This window comes from Rutidosis leptorrhynchoides, chromosome 1, assembly GCF_046630445.1.
Source record: "Rutidosis leptorrhynchoides isolate AG116_Rl617_1_P2 chromosome 1, CSIRO_AGI_Rlap_v1, whole genome shotgun sequence".
Classification (NCBI taxonomy): Eukaryota; Viridiplantae; Streptophyta; class Magnoliopsida; order Asterales; family Asteraceae; genus Rutidosis; species Rutidosis leptorrhynchoides.
Window position 1 is genome coordinate 376,200,171 of NC_092333.1, and position 19,830 is coordinate 376,220,000.

The 19,830-nt window shown below is 31.3% G+C and overlaps 1 protein-coding gene across 3 annotated transcripts in view; it reads left to right on the forward strand.

Annotated features, from left to right (window-relative positions):
• The first annotated feature begins 13,101 nt into the window (after positions 1 to 13,101).
• The window catches only part of LOC139886569 (GDSL esterase/lipase At1g28580-like), a 40,979-nt gene continuing 34,250 nt past the window's right edge, over positions 13,102 to 19,830 (forward strand). For 2 of the 3 annotated variants that reach the window (XM_071870417.1, XM_071870418.1), the window contains exon 1: positions 13,102 to 13,399. In XM_071870417.1, the coding sequence (XP_071726518.1) occupies positions 13,135 to 13,399 (265 nt within the window). In that variant the 5' untranslated portion in view covers positions 13,102 to 13,134. Of the gene's footprint in view, positions 13,400 to 17,904; positions 17,995 to 19,830 lie in introns of all 3 variants that reach the window. The other variant, XM_071870416.1, reaches the window with a different exon arrangement.

Here is a 19,830-nt window from a genome sequence, read left to right on the forward strand (position 1 = left end):
CTAACTTTCATATCGGTCATTCTTCTTTTTCATCTACCGCCGGAAGAATCTATTTACTTCTACTATACTCTTGGGTTTATAGTGTTTCTAGTTCTCCCGTGTCTTTATATTGCTATATGCATCGATATATATGGTTTATAATTTCTGGTTTGTCGTTAGGATTTATATGTTCCCTTATATTTCAAAGTCTCTGCTTCTGTCATCTATAATCATTATCATTCACAGTTAATGCTCTCTTTTATTTGCTGCAATTTATACCCCAATTTCTATTTCGGAGCTTTGTCCCTTCGTTTATTCTTCTTGCGATTAAGCACCGCTTGTAATGGTCCAGAATTCACAGATATGAATTTCGGAATGAACATTGTTAATGTTCTAGGAAGAAAATTGTGATGGCACGATCTTGACTTGTCAAATTACTAGAATACCTTGGAAAAGGCCGAATCATCAAGAAATATTTTCTTGATATTTTAGAGGTTAAATAGAATACAAGAGTCGTATAACATGGCACATGATGATATTATGATCTGTGAATCATCACGTTCCATTTAGAAACTCAGCATGACTTAATGTAATATAATCACATTGATCAAGTGTCATTATATTATACTAATTCATGCTTCAGTTCCCAACACTACTTCAAAATATTCCTATTTTAAACTTGAATGTTTCAGAATTTAGAAACTAAAATAGTTTCTTTTATGATGTAATACAGATAGCGCAAAGAGGTAAATGATTTCAAATAAGAAAAATTAAGAAAATATCTTCAGAAATATGGAGGATATTTATAATGAAAGATATGATGATATTTTAGAATTTCTAATATCAGAGGATGATGAAGAATATTGTCCGCAGGGGTTTAGAGTCAGGAGCAAGGTATTCGTTAATGACTTCAGCAGGTACTGAATCATTTGGATCCTTTGAAGTCAGGTTCAGTCTTTGTAATTTGTCCACAGCCTCCTTCCTACTTTGCTCAATCCGTTTTCCAGTTCCAAAACTTCTCTTTTTCTGCGCTTTGCCAGCACACTTCATCATTATCTCCAGCTTTTACCATTTAAAGTCGTTTATAGTTTTTGCTGCTTCATCAGCATTTTTTCCATTTTCGGAGAACCAATTCGTAGTTCGGAGTGTTTTTCAGAAACTTCACATTCAAATTAAGTCCAGAAGATAGACGTTATATATACACATATAACTGTTGGCGTAGACATGCTGCGAGATTTCAAAATACTGATTGCTAATTCTCAATGATTCGTATGGCAATTCTCATTACAAGATGCGAATGAGTAAATGATGGGGTTTCAATGAATAATTATAATGACTTTTTGGAGAGGCTAAAGTCAAAGGGTAATGAAGTTGTTAGTACATCTGCTAATAATGTGGTGGAATGTAAAAGGTTCCCTGGTAACGATGGTGTATATCTCAAGTTTATAATAAGGTTAGTCTGACTGAAAAGTTGAAGTTGACTTGCTGGAGCTGTGACAAACTGGCTACTTTAAATAGGAGTCGCAAAGTTATTTTTGCTAATAAATGCCAAAGAATCTGATGCGGATACGTTGTTTAAACTTTTACTTTGGTTTCAAGAGTTTTTCGGGTACATAACTGTGGATAACATGTGGTTGGATCATCATCTCGATTGCTTATCATTCGAAGTGTCTTCAGAAATTTTCAAAGGGTTTGAACACAGATTGTAATCATTAACATACATTTGATATTCTAACACAGTTTTGAAGTCAAAATATAGCTTGTGAAAGATGTAAGGATCTAAGAGTGATGATTTTGGTCATATCTCAAGTTGAATTTTGAGATTTCAAAATCAGAATATGTAATTAAATTTTGAATGAGTATGGTTGTTTTGATTTCTATAAAAGAATGTATATTATTGTGAAAGTAGGGAGTATAATGGATGATTTGCTGAATCAGATTCGAAGAATGTAACATATTAATTGTGAATTTATATATCTCTCGGGTATTACCTACCCGTTAAAAAAAAATCACAATTAATATTTTGTACAAAAGAATTTTATTACAGTCTTTATGAAAATATATATATGTATATTTTCTTCAGATGTAACATAGATTTAATGAGTTAATATTAAATTAAACTCATTTGATTTACGGTTGAAACTAGAATTGAATATTCCCTAAAGGCTTTAAAAAGTACATAACTTTTACGCAGTATTTCTTTAATGACATTGAAATTATGAATCAATACTTCGTTATTTATTGATGTATGATGTTCGGTTCATGGAATTCTTGTGAATTTCACAAAGTACGAATGATGTTATCTGAAAAGTTTCGGGTACATCGATGATGAAAGTGTAAAATCAAATATATACTTGATTTATTATGCATTGGAATTTGTTGAATTGCGACAGAGATTGTAGTTAACGCTGGTTAAGTTGCGGCCGAAGGACGTACATTATTGCATATTTGTAATATGAATTAACCGAGTAGTTAAGATTCACACACAATAGCTTAGCACGGAAAGATTTATTTCAATATATATATATATATATATATATATATATATATATATATATATATATATATATAATATAATATACATATAATTTCTTCAGAGGGAATGAGTTAATTCTTCATAACTCGTTGATACAATATACATGTTATTGATTCGTAATGATGTCCACAGTGATTCTTGAACTGACGGAGTTTGTGATGTTATCGGTGTTGTTGATTCGGATGTTGACTGTACTGACGATGCTGGTAACGCTGACGGTACTGTTGATGCTATTGGTAAAGCAAGTTTAGCTTGTTAATCACACACCATTTTTGTCAGGGTTTCTACTCTTCCTTCTATCATTTTGGTTCGATTAACTGATTTATGGTTAGGGCTAGATTAGATAATCTCTAAGACTTTAGAGATTACATAATCACCGCGGAATGTTTCTCCAATGAAGTTATGAATTAATACTTCATCAGTTATTGTTGTTGGTACTCCTTGGTATCTATGGTGCGTATGACGTTGATGCTCGTGGGACAGATTGTGAAGTTGAGGTTTACGACGCGGTTGTGGTTGGAGGTGGTAATGGTACTGTTGGCGTTGATGATGGTGGTACTGGTTATGCTGCTGATGCTGCTGCTGGTGTTTGTAATCTCTGCACCATATTCTCCAAAGCCACTACCCGAGCGCGAAGCTCGTTGACTTCTTCTATTACACCGGGGTGATTGTCGGTTCGGACGAGCGGATAAATAAAATCTAAAATTTGATGTAATATATAATCGTGACGAGATACTTTGGAAATGAGCGAGAAAATGGTGTTTCGGATAGGTTCGCCGGTAAGTGCTTCAGGTTCTTCGACAAGAGGGCAATGTGGTGGATGGAAGGGATCACCTTCTTCTTGTCTCCAATGATTGAGGAGGCTACGAACCCATCCCCAATTCATCCAGAATAGGTGATGATTGATTGGTTGATCTATTCCGGTCACACTGCTTTCGGAGCTTGAATGGGATTCCATTTCGGAATCTGAGTGACTTGAACTGATGACAAATTCCAATTCGTACGATTGGATAAAGGATTTTTTTTCCGATATGAAATGATTTTGGCTAACAGATGGTATTCTAATTACATAGAATATATATATATATATATATATATATATATATATATATATATATATATATATATGTATATATATATATATATATATAGATCAAAAGATTTCGTAGATTACGGAGGACTTTGCGGGATATGTCAGGCAAAGTTTAAAGTAACAGATACGATAAGATATGATTTAGCAGATATGCTAAGATATGAATTTTTCTGTCTATACACTATTCATGCAATCAATGCAGCAAGACGTGTCTTAGACTAAAAATGATAAGCAGGTAATTTCCTGAGGATGATAAGTAGTTAATTTTTGACACAAAATGATAAGCAAAACTTTTGATATGCAGACACGGTCGAAGTCCAGACTCACTAATGCATCCTATCGACTTATCAGTTAGACACATTAATGCAGACCTGGTTCGCTAAGATCACCGCTCTGATACCAACTGAAAGGACCCATTCATATACATTATAAATGATTCACAATAGTTGATTACATTGCGAGGTATTTGACCTCTATATGATACATTTTACAAACATTGCATTCGTTTTTAAAAGACAAACTTTCTTTACATCGAAAATTGACAGGCATGCATACCATTTCATAATATCCACTATCCAACTATAAATTGATTTAATAATAATCTTTGATGAACTCAATGACTCGAATGCAACGTTCTTCGAAATATGCTATGAAAGACTCCAAGTAATATCTTTAAAATGAGCAAATGCACAGCGGAAGATTTCTTTAACACCTGAGAATAAACATGCTTTAAAGTGTCAACTAAAAGGTTGGTGAGTTCATTAGTTTATCATAATCATTTATTTCCATCATTTTAATAGACCACAAGAATTTCATTTCCAGTTCTCATAAATATACGTCCCATGCATAGAGACAAAAATAATCATTCATATGGTGAACACCTGGTAACCGACATTAACTAGATATATATAAGAATATCCCCTATCATTCCGGGATCCTCCTTCGGACATGATATAAATTTCGAAGTACTAAATCATCCGGTACTTTAGATGGGTTGTTAGGCCCAATAGATCTATCTTTAGGATTCGCGTCAATTAGGGTGTCTGTTCCCTAATTCTTAGATTACCAGACTTTAATAAAAAGGGGCATATTCGATTTCGATAATTCAACCATAGAATGTAGTTTCAATTACTTGTGTCTATTTCGTCAAACATTTATAAAAGCGCATGTATTCTCAGTCCCAAAAATATAAAGGGTAAAAAGGTAAATGAAACTCACCATACTGTATTTCGTAGTAAAAATACATATAACATCATTGAACAAGTGCAAGGTTGGCCTCGGATTCACGAACCTAAATTAATTATATATAATTATGTGTTGGTCAATATTTATCTAACAAATTAGGTCAAGTCATAGTGTACCACAATCCTAATGCTCGAGATTAATATGCAAAAGTCAACAAAAGTAAATTTGACTCAAAATAATTTCCAAAAATCTATACATGATTAATATATAGTTTAAATATCGTCGTTTTATATTTTTAAATATTTTTAAAAGATTTATTAGAGTAAATAATATAGTTTATTTATTAATAAATAAAATTTTATATTAAATTTATATAATATAATATACTTATATATATATTAAGTAATAAAATTTATAGGGTTCATTTAATATCATAAAGATAATATGATAGGTATTATTAAAGTAAGTTATTACACGTAGTAAAATATGTTTGTATCACATATTTATTTGATAAAATAATATCTATAATGATAGTAAGTAAAAGTTGTATTATTTTGTAATAATAATTATTATTGTAAAAATATCAATATTTATAATTACTAAGATGACATTATGATAAAACGATAATTCTAATTATGATAATTTTAATATTTACGATAATTTTTAATATTATCTTTAAAATAATAATTCTATTTAAAATAATAATAATGATGATATTTTATAGTAACAATGACATTTCTATTAAAATGATAATTTTTGTTAAAATGATAGTTTTAATACTAACGATACTTTTAATAATAATAGTAATGATAAAAATAATAAGAACGATAATTTTATCTAAATCAATATCTTATAATATTTTAATTTCATCATGATACTCTTACTCATTATTTCCTAATCGTTTCGTTTAATAGCTTTTAATCGTCTTTTATATCGTGTTCATAATAATGATAATAATAGTAATCAAAATAATTAGGTGTTACAAATATTTGTTTTAATTACACTAATATTAATAATGATCGTTACTATAACATTATTAACGATAATACTAATAATTATCTTAATGATAATATAGTAATAATAATAATAACAATGACAATAACCATTTTTAAATAATGATATATATATTAATAATGATAATAATAATAATAATAATAATAATTGGATAATAATAATAATACTAATTATAACTTTAACGATAATAACGATAGTAATAATAAAAAAAATAACATTTTTTAATGATAAATCCCTTTTATTGATAAAGATAATAATAATGATAATAATAAGATAAAACTAGAACGACGATAAAACGACGATAATAATAATCATTTTTAATAAAAATATTGAAAATTCAATTGATTATAACTTCTAATCCGTTCATCGAAACCATTCGATATCTAAAGGAAAAGTCCTTAATTTTTCGCTAGCTTTCCAAGGACATGCATATCTTATACCTTATCTCAACCGCAAGTGTAACTAATTCAAGATTCAACCTAACCTGTCTAAGGGCAATATCAAAAGTACAAGCATGCATAATCCTAAATACTCGAGCACTAGTCAGGGATACACTATTAGTATGTAAAAGTTAAATTATGAGTACTCACGTATCAATATTGAGATTCAATATTGCAGGAAAGGTACGTAGACGCAATAAAAATGATAAACACTATATTGACCTCACGAGCATACCCATGAACCATACTCAATCACCTCCATAGCTATAACCCATAATTTCCTTAATCATATCCTACTCGAAAAACAATTTCGAAATCACTCGGACAGCACTCCGTCGTAATATTTTATGTATACTAATAATATCTTGAAATAATACGGAGTAAATATATATATGTAAATCGATTGAGAGAGTTTAGAGAAAAATATTTTCAAGTTTCTATGAAATAATGAAACCTATTGAATTCTATTTATAATAGATTTTTGAATTATTAAAGTGAATTATTAAAGTATGAATTATTAAAGTGAATTATTAAAGTATGAATTATTAAAGTAAATTATTAAAGTATGAATTATTAAAGTATGAATTATTAAAGTGAATTATTAAAGTATGAATTATTAAAGTGAATTATTAAAGTTAAAGTAAAGTAAAAATAAAGTAAAGGTAAAGTTTAAGTATAGTAAAAGTATAAAACTATGTACGTATAATATGCGTATAAATATATATAATATTAATTTAAATCGTTATATATATTTAATAAAATAAAATATAAATATCGTTATCTTTATCATACTAGTTAAATAATGAGTTGTCAAAAGTGGTTCTAGATATTTATAAAAGTTATATATGTTTTAATAATAAAGTTCTTTTTAAACTGAAAACGTTTTTGTACGTTTGAAACTAAATAGATCAATCGAGTCTTTATGAGATTCAATCTTCCACTATCCTTTGTCTAGTTCTCAATGATTGACAATTTGTTCTTATTTATAAATCACTTTACCATTTTCCGAATATTGTTAAAATGGAAAGATTTCTCAAATCAACGTGGGCATTTCAACAGGGACTTGTAATCATAATTCAATATATCTGATAATTCAATCATTTGATCTTATCTTCTAATTCCATTGATAAACATTTTGAAACAGATACAATCATATAAAGTATTTAATCTAATATTTTGTTTACGTTTCAAGTTATAATATATATATACACATATACATATATAATCATATTCGTTTAATGGTTCGTGAATCGTTGGAACTTGGTCGAGGTTGAATGAATGTATGAACATAGTTTAAAATTCTTGCAATTTAACTTAACAAATATTGCTTATCGTGTCGGAAACATATAAAGATTAAAGTTTAAATTTGGTTGGAAATTTCCGGGTTGTCACATTCCAAGTGGTTTGGAACTTATTTTGAACAATGTTTTGTATGCACCGGATTTATGTCGAAACATTATTTCAGTTTCCCGTTTAAAACAATGTGGTTTTTATCTTAATTTTGTTAATGATGATATCCACGTTTATTTAGATAATGTATTCTATTTTAAGGCTTCGCCTTCAAATGGAATTTATGAATTGGTTCATGATGACACATCATCTAGTAGCTCAAAATACCATACAAGCACCAAGAAACTCAAAAGGGATTTGAGTGATTCCTACTTATGGCATTGTCGCCTTGGTCACATAAACAAGAACCGAATGCATACACTTCAAAAGAATGGACTTTTGAAATCAAATGAGATGGACTCGTTTGATGTATGTGAATCTTGTTTGCAAGGCAAAATGACTAAAGCACCTTTCAAAGGGACCTATGAAAGGGCTAAAGACTTATTGGGATTAATACATTCGGATGTATGTGGACCATTTAAGCCCATGACTAGGAATGGTGAAAGATACTTTGTTACATTCATTGATGACTTCAGTCGTTTCGGATATGTCTACTTGTTAAGACATAAGGATGAAACTTTTGAAGCATTCAAAGAATATCAAAACGAAGTACAAAATCAACTCAACAAGACAGTCAAGGTACTTCGTACCGATAGAGGAGGTGAATACCTAAGCGATGCTTTCCAAGATCATCTTAGGAGTTGTGGGATTATCTCACAACTTACTCCACCAGGAACACCCCAACTTAATGGAGTTTCCGAAAGGAGGAACCGAACCCTAATGGATATGGTTCGATCTATGATGGCAAGAAGCTCGTTACCTCTATCGTTTTGGGGTTATTGTCTATGCTCCACGGCTCGTATTTTAAATATGGCCCCAACCAAGAAAGTGGAACGAACTCCTCACGAGATGTGGTTTGGAAAACCTCCTTCTCTTTCATACTTGAAAGTATGGGGATGTGAAGCTTATCCAAAGCGCTATAATGCTAATAAGTTGCATGCTCGATCCACGAAGTGTATCTTCATAGGATATCCCAAGGATGAAATGGGATACTATTTCTATGATCCGACCGAACAAAATGTATTTGTTGCTCGAAAGGCAGAATTCCTTGAAACTAAGTTCCTAATGGAAGGTAATAGTGAAAGGAAGATAGATTTTGAAGAGGTTCAAGATCAAATAGATGATACAAAATTGGTTGACACTAGCACTCAACACGAAAATGTTGAGAATGATCAAGTGGTTGATCAAAGTACACAAGACGTTCGAAGATCTAGTAGGATTAGTAATCCTCTCGAGAGATACGGGTTTCTCATGGATGGTTGCTATGTGGTTGATTTGGATGAACCAACAAACTACCAAGATACTTTATCAAGGATTGATAAGGATAAATGGCAGGAAGCCATGAACGCTGAGATGCAATCCATGTATGACAATCAAGTTTGGGAACTTGTTGAACAACCTACTGGCTCAAGGCTAGTTGACTGTAAATGGCTTTTCAAAATGAAAACCGACATACATGGAAACTTGGATACATATAAAGCTAGACTTGTAGCAAAAGGTTTCACTCAAACTCAAGGGGTTGACTATGATGAAACTTTTTCACCTGTGGCAATGCTAAAGTCTATTAGGATATTACTTGCCATTGCTGCTCATTATGAATATGAAATATGGCAAATGGATGTCAAAACCGCTTTCCTAAATGGACATCTTGAGGAAGATGTATATATGGTTCAGCCCGAAGGTTTTGTTGATCCGAAATATCCTAAAAAGGTATGCAAGTTAAAGAAATCAATCTACGGATTGAAACAAGCATCTAGAATGTGGAATCACCGTTTTAATGAGGAGGCGAAGAAATTTGGCTTCATTAAAAATGGTGATGAAGCTTGTGTATATAAGAAAGCTAGTGGGAGCACAATCATATTCCTTGTACTATATGTGGATGATATATTGTTATTTGGAAATGATATTCCGGCTATGCAAGGTGTTAAAACTTGGCTAAGTAAATGCTTCTCCATTAAGGATCTTGGAGAAGCACAATATGTTTTGGGGATTGGGATCTACAGGGATAGATCCAAGAAACTGATAGGTTTGAATCAAAGTGTACACATTGAAAAGATCTTGAAAAGGTTCAAGATGGAGAACTCTAAGAAAGGTTTGGTACCTATTCAAAAGGGAACACTTCTTAGTTCATCTCAGTGCCCCACCACGAAAGATGAACAGGAGAGAATGAAGAAAGTCCCATATACGTCTGCCATTGGGTCAATCATGTATGCAATGATATGCACTAGACCGGATGTGTCATGCGCTCTTAGCCTGACAAGTAGATACCAGAATAACCCAGGAAACAGTCATTGGATTGCTGTCAAAAGTATATTGAAATATCTTAGAAGGACTAAGGATATGTTTCTGATATATGGGTCTGGTGAGGAGGAACTCGCTGTAAAAGGTTACGTGGATGCGAGTTTCCAAACTGATCGAGATGATTCTCGATCATAATCCGGTTATGTCTTCACATTAAATGGAGGTGAAGTCTCTTGGAAGAGTTCAAAACAGGATGTTGTTGCTTTATCCACTACAGAGTCGGAGTACATTGCCGCCTCATTGGCAGCTCAGGAAGCTGTATGGATGAAGAAATTCATCAACGACTTAGGAGTAGTCCCTTCCATTCAGGACCCTCTTGAGATCTTTTGTGACAACGAGGATGCGATTGCTCAAATCAAAGAACCTCGTGCTCACCAAAAGACCCGTCACATTGAGCGGAGATTCAACTACATAAGGGATGAAGTTGAAAAGGGAAAGATATGTATTCGCAAAGTTCACACAGATCTTAATATAGCGGATCCTCTCACGAAGCTCTTACATGGAGCAAAACATACTGGACATGTTTGTGCATTAGGGCTTTGATATTCTAGTGATTGGTCATGATCTGTTTTAAGTATTGTAACGGAACGAAATTGTTCAAACTCATTAATATAATTATGGTATTAATTTATTTTGAGTTATGTTCCTATTTTGCATATTTTATCCATGAATAAGTGATTATTCTAAATTCCGTAGTCGATCACAGTTGTGGGAACAAGTGTGAGGTTTAGACTATTATGAACTTGGATTGGTATACATTCACGGGATGAATGTGGGGCAAGTTTGCAACCAAGGTTCATAGATATTTGTGAGATACAAATATTGGAAGACCCGCTCTCAAGATTTACTAAATGGAGCCTTTGTGGTTGATCACACGTAATCTTGAGTAAAGGTGAATATCATTGTATCCTCTGACCTGAGATACATATTCGGTTCGGATATTTACCAAGTACTGTGCCTTGATTCTTTCCTTCGCTATTCTGAAATAAGGTAGTTCATAAGGAAGAGCTCAGGTGTAATACAAAGTATATATCTAGGACGTATATAATCAAGATGGAATTTGTCCCTCTTATTCGTTGAGAGTCAGATGTCTAAGGCCTGATAAAGTTAAATCTAAAAGAGAGTGATCACTCTGTATCTCTTAGATTTAACATGACATCTAGGACGAAAGGATATAATGAAAAGATTCACCTATTCATATCCGAGATGAGAACTCGAAGGGGATGATGTTAATGAATGGCACAAAGTCATAACATATTGGGGGTGATGGACGGTAGTTAGGTGGTATCCATCACTTGCATTAATTTCTTATGTTTCTCGTGCAAGTGGGAGATTGAAGGTATTTCGTATGCCCGAGAGACATATTAAATTAATGTGGCTAATATGTCATGATCCAAGTCGGGTCATACCCAATAACAAGCTTACCGACACCTTATAAGTATTTAATCTTAACGAATGGATCGTTAAATAAATACGCGACACTTGGATTTTAGAAAATCAGTTTTCTAAAATATCATCACTTGGGATAAATTATTTGGATAATTTATATGTAATTATTTATAGGTTTAAATAATTATGTTGTGTTATATTTTATAAAATGGTTTATAAAATTGTTGCAAGTAACAAATACATGTTTGTTTTATATAAGTTTTACAAACTTATATACAAGTTTTATAAAATTGAATCTTGTATAAAATAAATGTGTAAGTGTCGGCAGTTTTGTAGGCTCCAAGAAGAGTCCACCCATGCTTATTCTTGTGACTTTTAAAGACCACAACTCCCTAAGTGCATGCTAGTTTTAATAGACCAAAGAAAGACTCAAAATATACAACATTTCAAGTGCCAAAAACAGCTGACCATTCTGTCCAAAACTTACTGCTGCTGTTCGAAATTTTTGGGCAGAAAGAAGGGGTCTTCAAGCTTGGTTTTTGGTCATTCAAGTGTCTCTAAATCCTAACTATATTAAGGGTGGTGTTGGTGCACTAAAACTTGTGGGTATTATAACTTGAGGCTTCAAGTTAGAAGCTAATATTCATCATCTACTTCATCCTCCAAATCAGCCCTCAAATTAGTTGAGGAGGTATATTTCTTATCTTCTTCTTTTATTTGTAAGCATATGTTTCAAGACATGATATTTACATGGAATTTAACTTAATGGTTAAACTAATAAACATGAACTTATGCATGCTTCCGCTTTCTTTATTATCATAAAAATGGTTTTGTGAACATGTAAATCTTAAGAACATGTCGTTTATTAAGTTGTTAAATTCCATCAAAAGTCTATACCAATTCCACAACCCATAACTCCACAACCTACCACTCTACCACCTATGTTAACAGCAGGGGCGGATTTGAGGGCGTGCAACACGTGCGCTCGCAAAGGGCCAATAATCCAAAGGGGCCTATAGTGCTAGTAGTTAACCAAGTTTTTTAGTGTTTGATGAACTTATTCGTACATATATTTAAAACTTTTGTATACAAAAGGGCCTATTTTTTGTTAATTGAATAGGGCCCATGTGCAAAATTAGAATTGACGGGGCGGCCCTGGTTAACAGCCTCACAGTTTAAGGATGAAATTATAGATGAGGAACCAACAGATATATATTGAGACCTTTCTGATACAGAGGACGATGATGAGTTTCATCCGATAAAATTGGATTCTTCGGATAATGAAGATGAGGATTTGAATTCCAAAGTCGAGGTAGAAAGGTTGCTAGAAAACACTAGGTTAGTGGAAACACCTCTAATTTTAAGGTTAGATGACGTTGATTCGTCCTTAGAGGACGAATTCCGGGCATTAATGGATGTAGACATGGGGATTTCACACCTATAAGTATTAAGGATGATGACCTAGATACCGAGTTTTACGAGTTTATGAAGGACAACACCAATGATGAATTCAAGGATGAACTGTTTAAAATATGATTAAGAAAAACATAAAACATTAATTTGAACCTTACTAGACTTGGTCACCAAACTTAAAGGGGCATAACTGTAATTTGAGGAGGTCATTGTATGCTTCGTGTCAAAATCCAGTCGGTGCACATGTGAAGTAAGCTAGACCCCTTTCTTCAATTACTCCGGTTATTGCTATTTATAGAACTCTCATAATTTCCTGATTTCAAACTCTGTAGCAAATGGCAATTTCATCATATTCTAATTTTACCAAATTAGTCATGGTGTTGATGTTATTGAACTGTACACAAGATGCTAATGGGTGTTATTACAAGTCAATCATAAGTTTTGGTGACTCGTTAGCTGATACTGGAAACTTAAAAGAAGAACTGGCTTGGAAACCAAAGGCTCAACAATACCATTTTTTTCTGCCGCCTTATGGTGAAACCTTTTTCCATAAACCCACTGGTCGCTGCTCTAATGGTCGTCTCATCATCGATTTCATTGGTACGAGTTATTTTATGTATATATTTATATATATTAATGTAACTTTATTGCAAAATAAAATAATATATGCTATAAAGTAAAAAATTTATTAACATTAAAACATGCCACATGTGTAATGTTACTAATTGAGTTCATCTAATGAAAGTCAAAACAAATAATACAATCAAATTTAAAACATTACTCGGGTATAGCGTTATTAAATAAAATAATATAAGGTAGACATTCATCGAGTTGTTAAGTATGATTACGATCTGTTAAGGAAGACTCATGTCATATGTGTTCAGCCCATATGGAACTTCTGCCAATTTCATTTGAGTGGCAACAATCACAACATAAGCTATGTCTCTGCGATATACAATATATAGGTCAACATACAAGTCAAATCTTATAAATGATTTGCAACCGTATAACTCTTATAAATGTTTTGCAACCGATCTTAGAACAAAACCTTAATTTTAATCCATCATATGTTCATATAATCAAAAATAAATTCCATTCGCACTTGTTATCCACGTAATCAATGTAACGCCCCAAATTTTAGGTAACATTAGAAAAAAGATAATATTAAATTACAGTACTAATTAGATAATTTATATCCACGTAATCATTTTCATCCTTTCATGGTTCTGGACACTTGACCCGTTTGGGTCAAAAAGTGTCAAAATGGTAAATGGGTAATGGTTAATGTGAACACGTCCCATATGTCGAATTAAGTTTGTTTGGAAGTTTTGGTGTCTTGAAATTGAATTAGGGTATATTTTGGTTGAAATGGAAAATTACGACCCATTTGGGTCATAAGGATCTATTTTGATCCGTATGTAGGGTTTTAAGAAACTAAAGTTACCAGTACGTTCAAATTGTCATTTTAGAGTTATAAAGATAACTTGGTTAGCTAAGGTCGGACGGATTAAAATTTCAATCACCAACAAAGATTATTAAGATTTTAATAAAGGTGTCGAAAATGACTTTTAGGCCTACTTTACGGGCTCTATATTAACAATGGTACGTTTCTTGTAAAAACTAAAAAGTGGTTATAATGTAGACCCGACAAGCTAAAAATTGAATTTGACATGCATGATTTTGTCGAGTATAGACTGGTTTATACAAATTTCAAAACAGTGTCTGATGGCTGAATTTTGTGGTGCAAAATAGCAGAATAGCATGCCCAACTTTCAGTATGTCGTTGGATTGCTTTCGTAAAAACATAACTTTCAAACCGTAATTCCGTTCCATATAAACCGTGGGAAAGTGTATTTTTCAATGGTCACCGCCTAAGTTATTATATCAAATTTGGTGGGACCCGAAATCAGATGAAAAGTGGTTGGTGTATTTATAAAAAAAAACTTTTTAAAGTATTAGTTTCAGATCGTTTCAATTATATACATGTATCCTTCCTTGGTGACAAGCATATCAAAGGAATTTATTAATATAGAGGTCAAGTGACTTGGGCTTTATCGAACAACTGGTGTGCGATTACACATATCATATAAAAAACATACAAACAGATACTAGCATCATAATTTATTTTCAAATACTGAAAGATGCATACCTCTGAAGTAGGAAGCAAAAGAAGATTGTATTTCGGTAGAAATTAATTGGTGGTTGTAGTATAAAATTGAAACTGAAATCAAGAATGTGAAACTAGTTTAGGTTATGAAACTAGATGAAGTGATATGAAAAAAAAAAACGAAATTAAACAAAAGAATCTAATTATGAAATGTCTAAACAACCCATAGCCATGTAAATTAACAAGTTGGAATGAAGACCAAATGAAGGCTGATCCAACAGCGTTGATCAAAAAAATGAAGAATAAGATCATCAACATTCTGCAGTGGCTATTTCAGGATCGCAACTCAATAAGGTCCTGAATTTTTTTTTGTAATAATTATATTTGAATGACAGTTTAGTGGTTGTTTTTTCAAAAAAGTACAAATTTAAAAAATATATGTGGTCCGAGTAGTTATTTTTGTGGTGTCCTATACAGTTTAAAAGAAAAACTGTAAATTTGAATAATATAAGGGTCATGTAGTTAATTTAGTGGTGTCCTATACAATTTAAAAATATTTTCTACATAATAATTTTAAAATAGTAGTGTTTCGTGATCCCACATATTTAACCTAGACTCGTCCATGCTTGCCCCTTCCTATAATCTAATTCTCTCTTGATTATTTTCATATATATATATATATATATATATATATATATATATATATATATATATATATATATATATATATATATATATATATATATATATATGGGAAGTAAATTTTTTTATTTTATTTAAATCGCGTAAAAATATGAATATTTAAAAAAGACACTTTATGATAAATGCTATTACTTTGGCGGAAAAACGCTCGAAGAAATTAATGATAACGTGCATCATGAGTAATTTTTAATTAGACTTTTTTTAAAAGTTTAGAATTTAGGGTTTAGGATTTAGAAATTAGTGTTTATATTGAATTTTTAACACGAACGGTTTGGAGCTTAGAGTTTAAGGACTAAACCCAAAACATTTAACCCTAGATTCTCAAAAAAATACTTCGCATAAGATGAAAAAAAAATCTAATTAAAACATTACTCATGATGCATGTTATTATTTTCCGTCAAAATAATAACATTTATTTAAAAGTGTGTCTTTTTTAAATGTTCATATTTTCATGTGAACTTGATGTTTGAAAAATATTTTCAAAATTTAGCCCGATTTAGAGTTTAGGGTTTAAGGTTTAGTGTTACGGGTTAGTCCCTAAACCCAAAATCCTAAATCCTAAACTTTAAACCGTTCGTGTTAAAAATTCAATATAAACCCTAATTTCTAAACCCTAAACTCTAATTTCTAAAACCTAAACCCTAATTTTTAAACCATAAATTTTAAACCCTAATTTATGAACCCTAATTTTTGAACCCTAATTTCTAATTTCTAAACCCTTACAATAAACTTTAATTAAAACATTAATCATGATGCATGTTATTATTTATTTCTTAGAACATTTTTTCGTCAAAATAATAACATTCATTACAAAGTGTCTTTTTAAAATGTTCATATTTTCACGTGATCTTAATGTTTGTAAAAAAAAGATTTATTTTCCTTTAAAAAAGTGTTTTCCTCTTGATTAAAACATTATATATATATATATATATATATATATATATATATATATATATATATATATATATATATATATATATATATATATATATATATAGCATGAAAGGAATTTTATCTTATCATATTTATTTTTATTTATTTATAAAAATGTACTATTAATCTGAGACAACTCAAAAATAATAGTGAACTATTAATATGAAACAAAGGAAATGAAATACTTATACAAGTAATATATTTTATAACTTTGTTATTTACTTTATACTTTACTTGCATACACTTTGTAAAAATGTTTAAAGGAATTTGACGTTATTATTGTTATATATTTGTGAAAATACATATTTAATATGGAAAAATTTAAAAGAAATATCGAACAATTAAATTTATACTAGAGAAAAAATAAGTATTACACACACACACTATATTATTGTGAAGTAAATTACACTATACACCATTTTAGTATAACAAGTGAGTATTTTAAGAATTTGTACGCACAAAAAAGTAACTCCCATCCAATATGTTGTATTACATATTGTTAGTGTATAAGTATTGTAATATGTATTAGTTTAGAAGACTCGGCCCGATTGTATAAATGGGTTCAGCCAATTAGGGTTTACACTCCATGTATATTATAAATAGTGGTGATTTTAATGAAGAAGACACAGAAAATATTGATTTACACATATTTCTGAATTGATTTTAACAATAGAATCTGACAATATAACTTTACGATAATATATGTGAGGACAATCACAAATAATTTATGCGTAGTAAAATATACTCCATCCGTCTGAAATAATGTTTGATTTGACTTTTCGTTAGATTTAAGATATATTATCAAATTGTCTAAATTGTCCTTTATGGAGGCTTTTGATGACACCGTTTGATCGCGGAGAGTGAACCACATGATGCATCCGCCAATGTGTTATCTTACAAGATAGAGAACCAAACCGGGAACAACACTTTGAAAGAGACGGTTATGGTAAGCTGAATAGAGCAGGACCGAGATGTTGAGAATTTGGGTTTGTCTCGTGATCATTCGTTTACTTTTTTCTTCTATTTAGATCGCTTTGTTTGGATCAGGTACTATTGTGTTGGATCGGTTTATCATTATTTAGTTTGGTTCAAGATCTTTCTGGGTTGTTAGTGGGGGTTTGTTTATAGATAGTTTTCGCTATAGATGATTGTTTACTAGTCGCGAGCTTCCATGTCCCCCGTTTCTTTTGTAATCTTTGTTTAGGACGTTTTCCTTTGAAAAACGACCTCGTTTATGTATGAATTTTAGTTTTTACGCCAAAAAAATATTATCCTTCATTAAATGGAATATTTTAATTAAGAAAGTTATTTTAAAGAGTAATTATTAACCTTTATATACTAAATGTGGTGGGAATGTTTGTAGTTTCAGTTATATCGGATTGTAGCTTTGCGTTTGCTTTCACATTACAAACAGTCCATCAACTTCGGCTATATTTACACAACAACCCCTCAGGTTTACACTTTCTCAGAGATTAAAAGTGTAAATATATAATTTTATTAAAATAAAAGAAACTAATTCCATTCGAATTTATAACAGGCCCTATCTTCTCGCTCGGTGCGAGCTAAATTTTTTCGAGATCACCGTTCAATCACGAAAAATCTCACGAACCCAACGGAACTAACTATACGCGAAATGGAAATTTTTTTAAAAAACGCTAAACACAACGACAACCCGTATCATCCCGCTCGCCACGAGTTAAATTTTTTCGACGCCAACGTCAGACTCGAAATAATTTTATGAACAAAACGAAACTAACCACGTTCGAAACGTACACTTTTTAAAAAACGCTAAACACAACGACATCCCGTATCTTTCTGCTCGCGGAGTTAAATTTTTCCGACAGCACCGTTACACTTGAGGAAATTTATTGAACAAAACAAAACTAACTACGTTCGAAACGGATACTTTTTAAAAAACGCTTAACACAACGACATCTAAAATGGCGCTTAACACATGGGCCGTGTTCCCCTCTGTAAATACACAACGCTACGTTAAATATGAATATGCAGCCCGAAAGTCCCCGCCGCAACGCGCGGGCCAGTCCGGACTAGTTATTATAATAGTTGACATATTTGATGTTACATTTCTAAAAGAAATAATAAAAATGACATAATCGAAACTTCAATGGTTTTTTATGATTATTGAAAATAATGGACAATACTTTTGGAACACATTAAGATGGAGAGTTTTTTTAGGACGGAGATAGTCGATGTTATATAAAGTTTTGTTTTTTATAAATGCGGTAAAAACATTATAATTAGTAATTCAAAACATATCAATGAAAACTATAGTCAAAATAATCATATACATTTAGTGTTGTACCAACACTGTTTGCCGAATCCATGAGGTTACTTAAAAGCCAAAGACTTAAAGGACTGACTCGCATAAAAAGATGAAAATAAAATACTACGTAACTAAGCAAACAAACGTAAAAATAATGAAAAAATTAAACTTGTAAGACCATAATTAACAGTGGCGTGTACGGCCAATATGCTCCTAGCACAAACCCACACCGCTAACAAGACGTGCTCAACCATTTTGGAGCTTGCGTGCTCATTTTAGCACGGAAAAGTTTTGTGTCGTGTATATATATATATATATATATATATATATATATATATATATATATATATATATATATATATATATATATATATATATATATATATATATATATATATATAGGGGGTATCAAGGGATAAGTGACTTTTTTGAGTTAAGGGGATAAGTAAAATGAGATTTTTATATCTTTTACATTAGAGCTCCAACTTAAAAAAAAAAAAAAATATTCCGTGATCTACTGACATTGTGTAGATTCATAAAAAAAATTTATTTATTTTTCAACAAGAGCTTAAAATGCATCTGATGCATGTTAACGTGTTTTGAGGTTTTTTTGAGTTTTGTTTTTAGGATTTAGCCCGATTTAGAGTTTAGGGTTTAGGATTTTCGGATTTACTCCGTAAACCCTCAATCCTAAACCCTAAACTCTAAACCGTTATTATTAAAAACTCGTTCTAAAACCCTAATTTCTAAACCCTAAACCCTAATTTCTAAACCCCAAACACTGTTTTTTTTAATCAAAAGTTATTTTTTCTTTGTTTTTTTGTTAAGGTGCATCTGATGCATGAAAGGCAGTTAACATGCATCAAACAGCGGATAACATGCATCAGATGCATCTTAACGCTCCAGTTAAAAAAATATATTTTTTTCTAAATCTACACAATGAAATTAGATACCAGCAATTTTTTTTTTTTAAATTGGAGCTGTAGAATTAAAGATATAAAAATC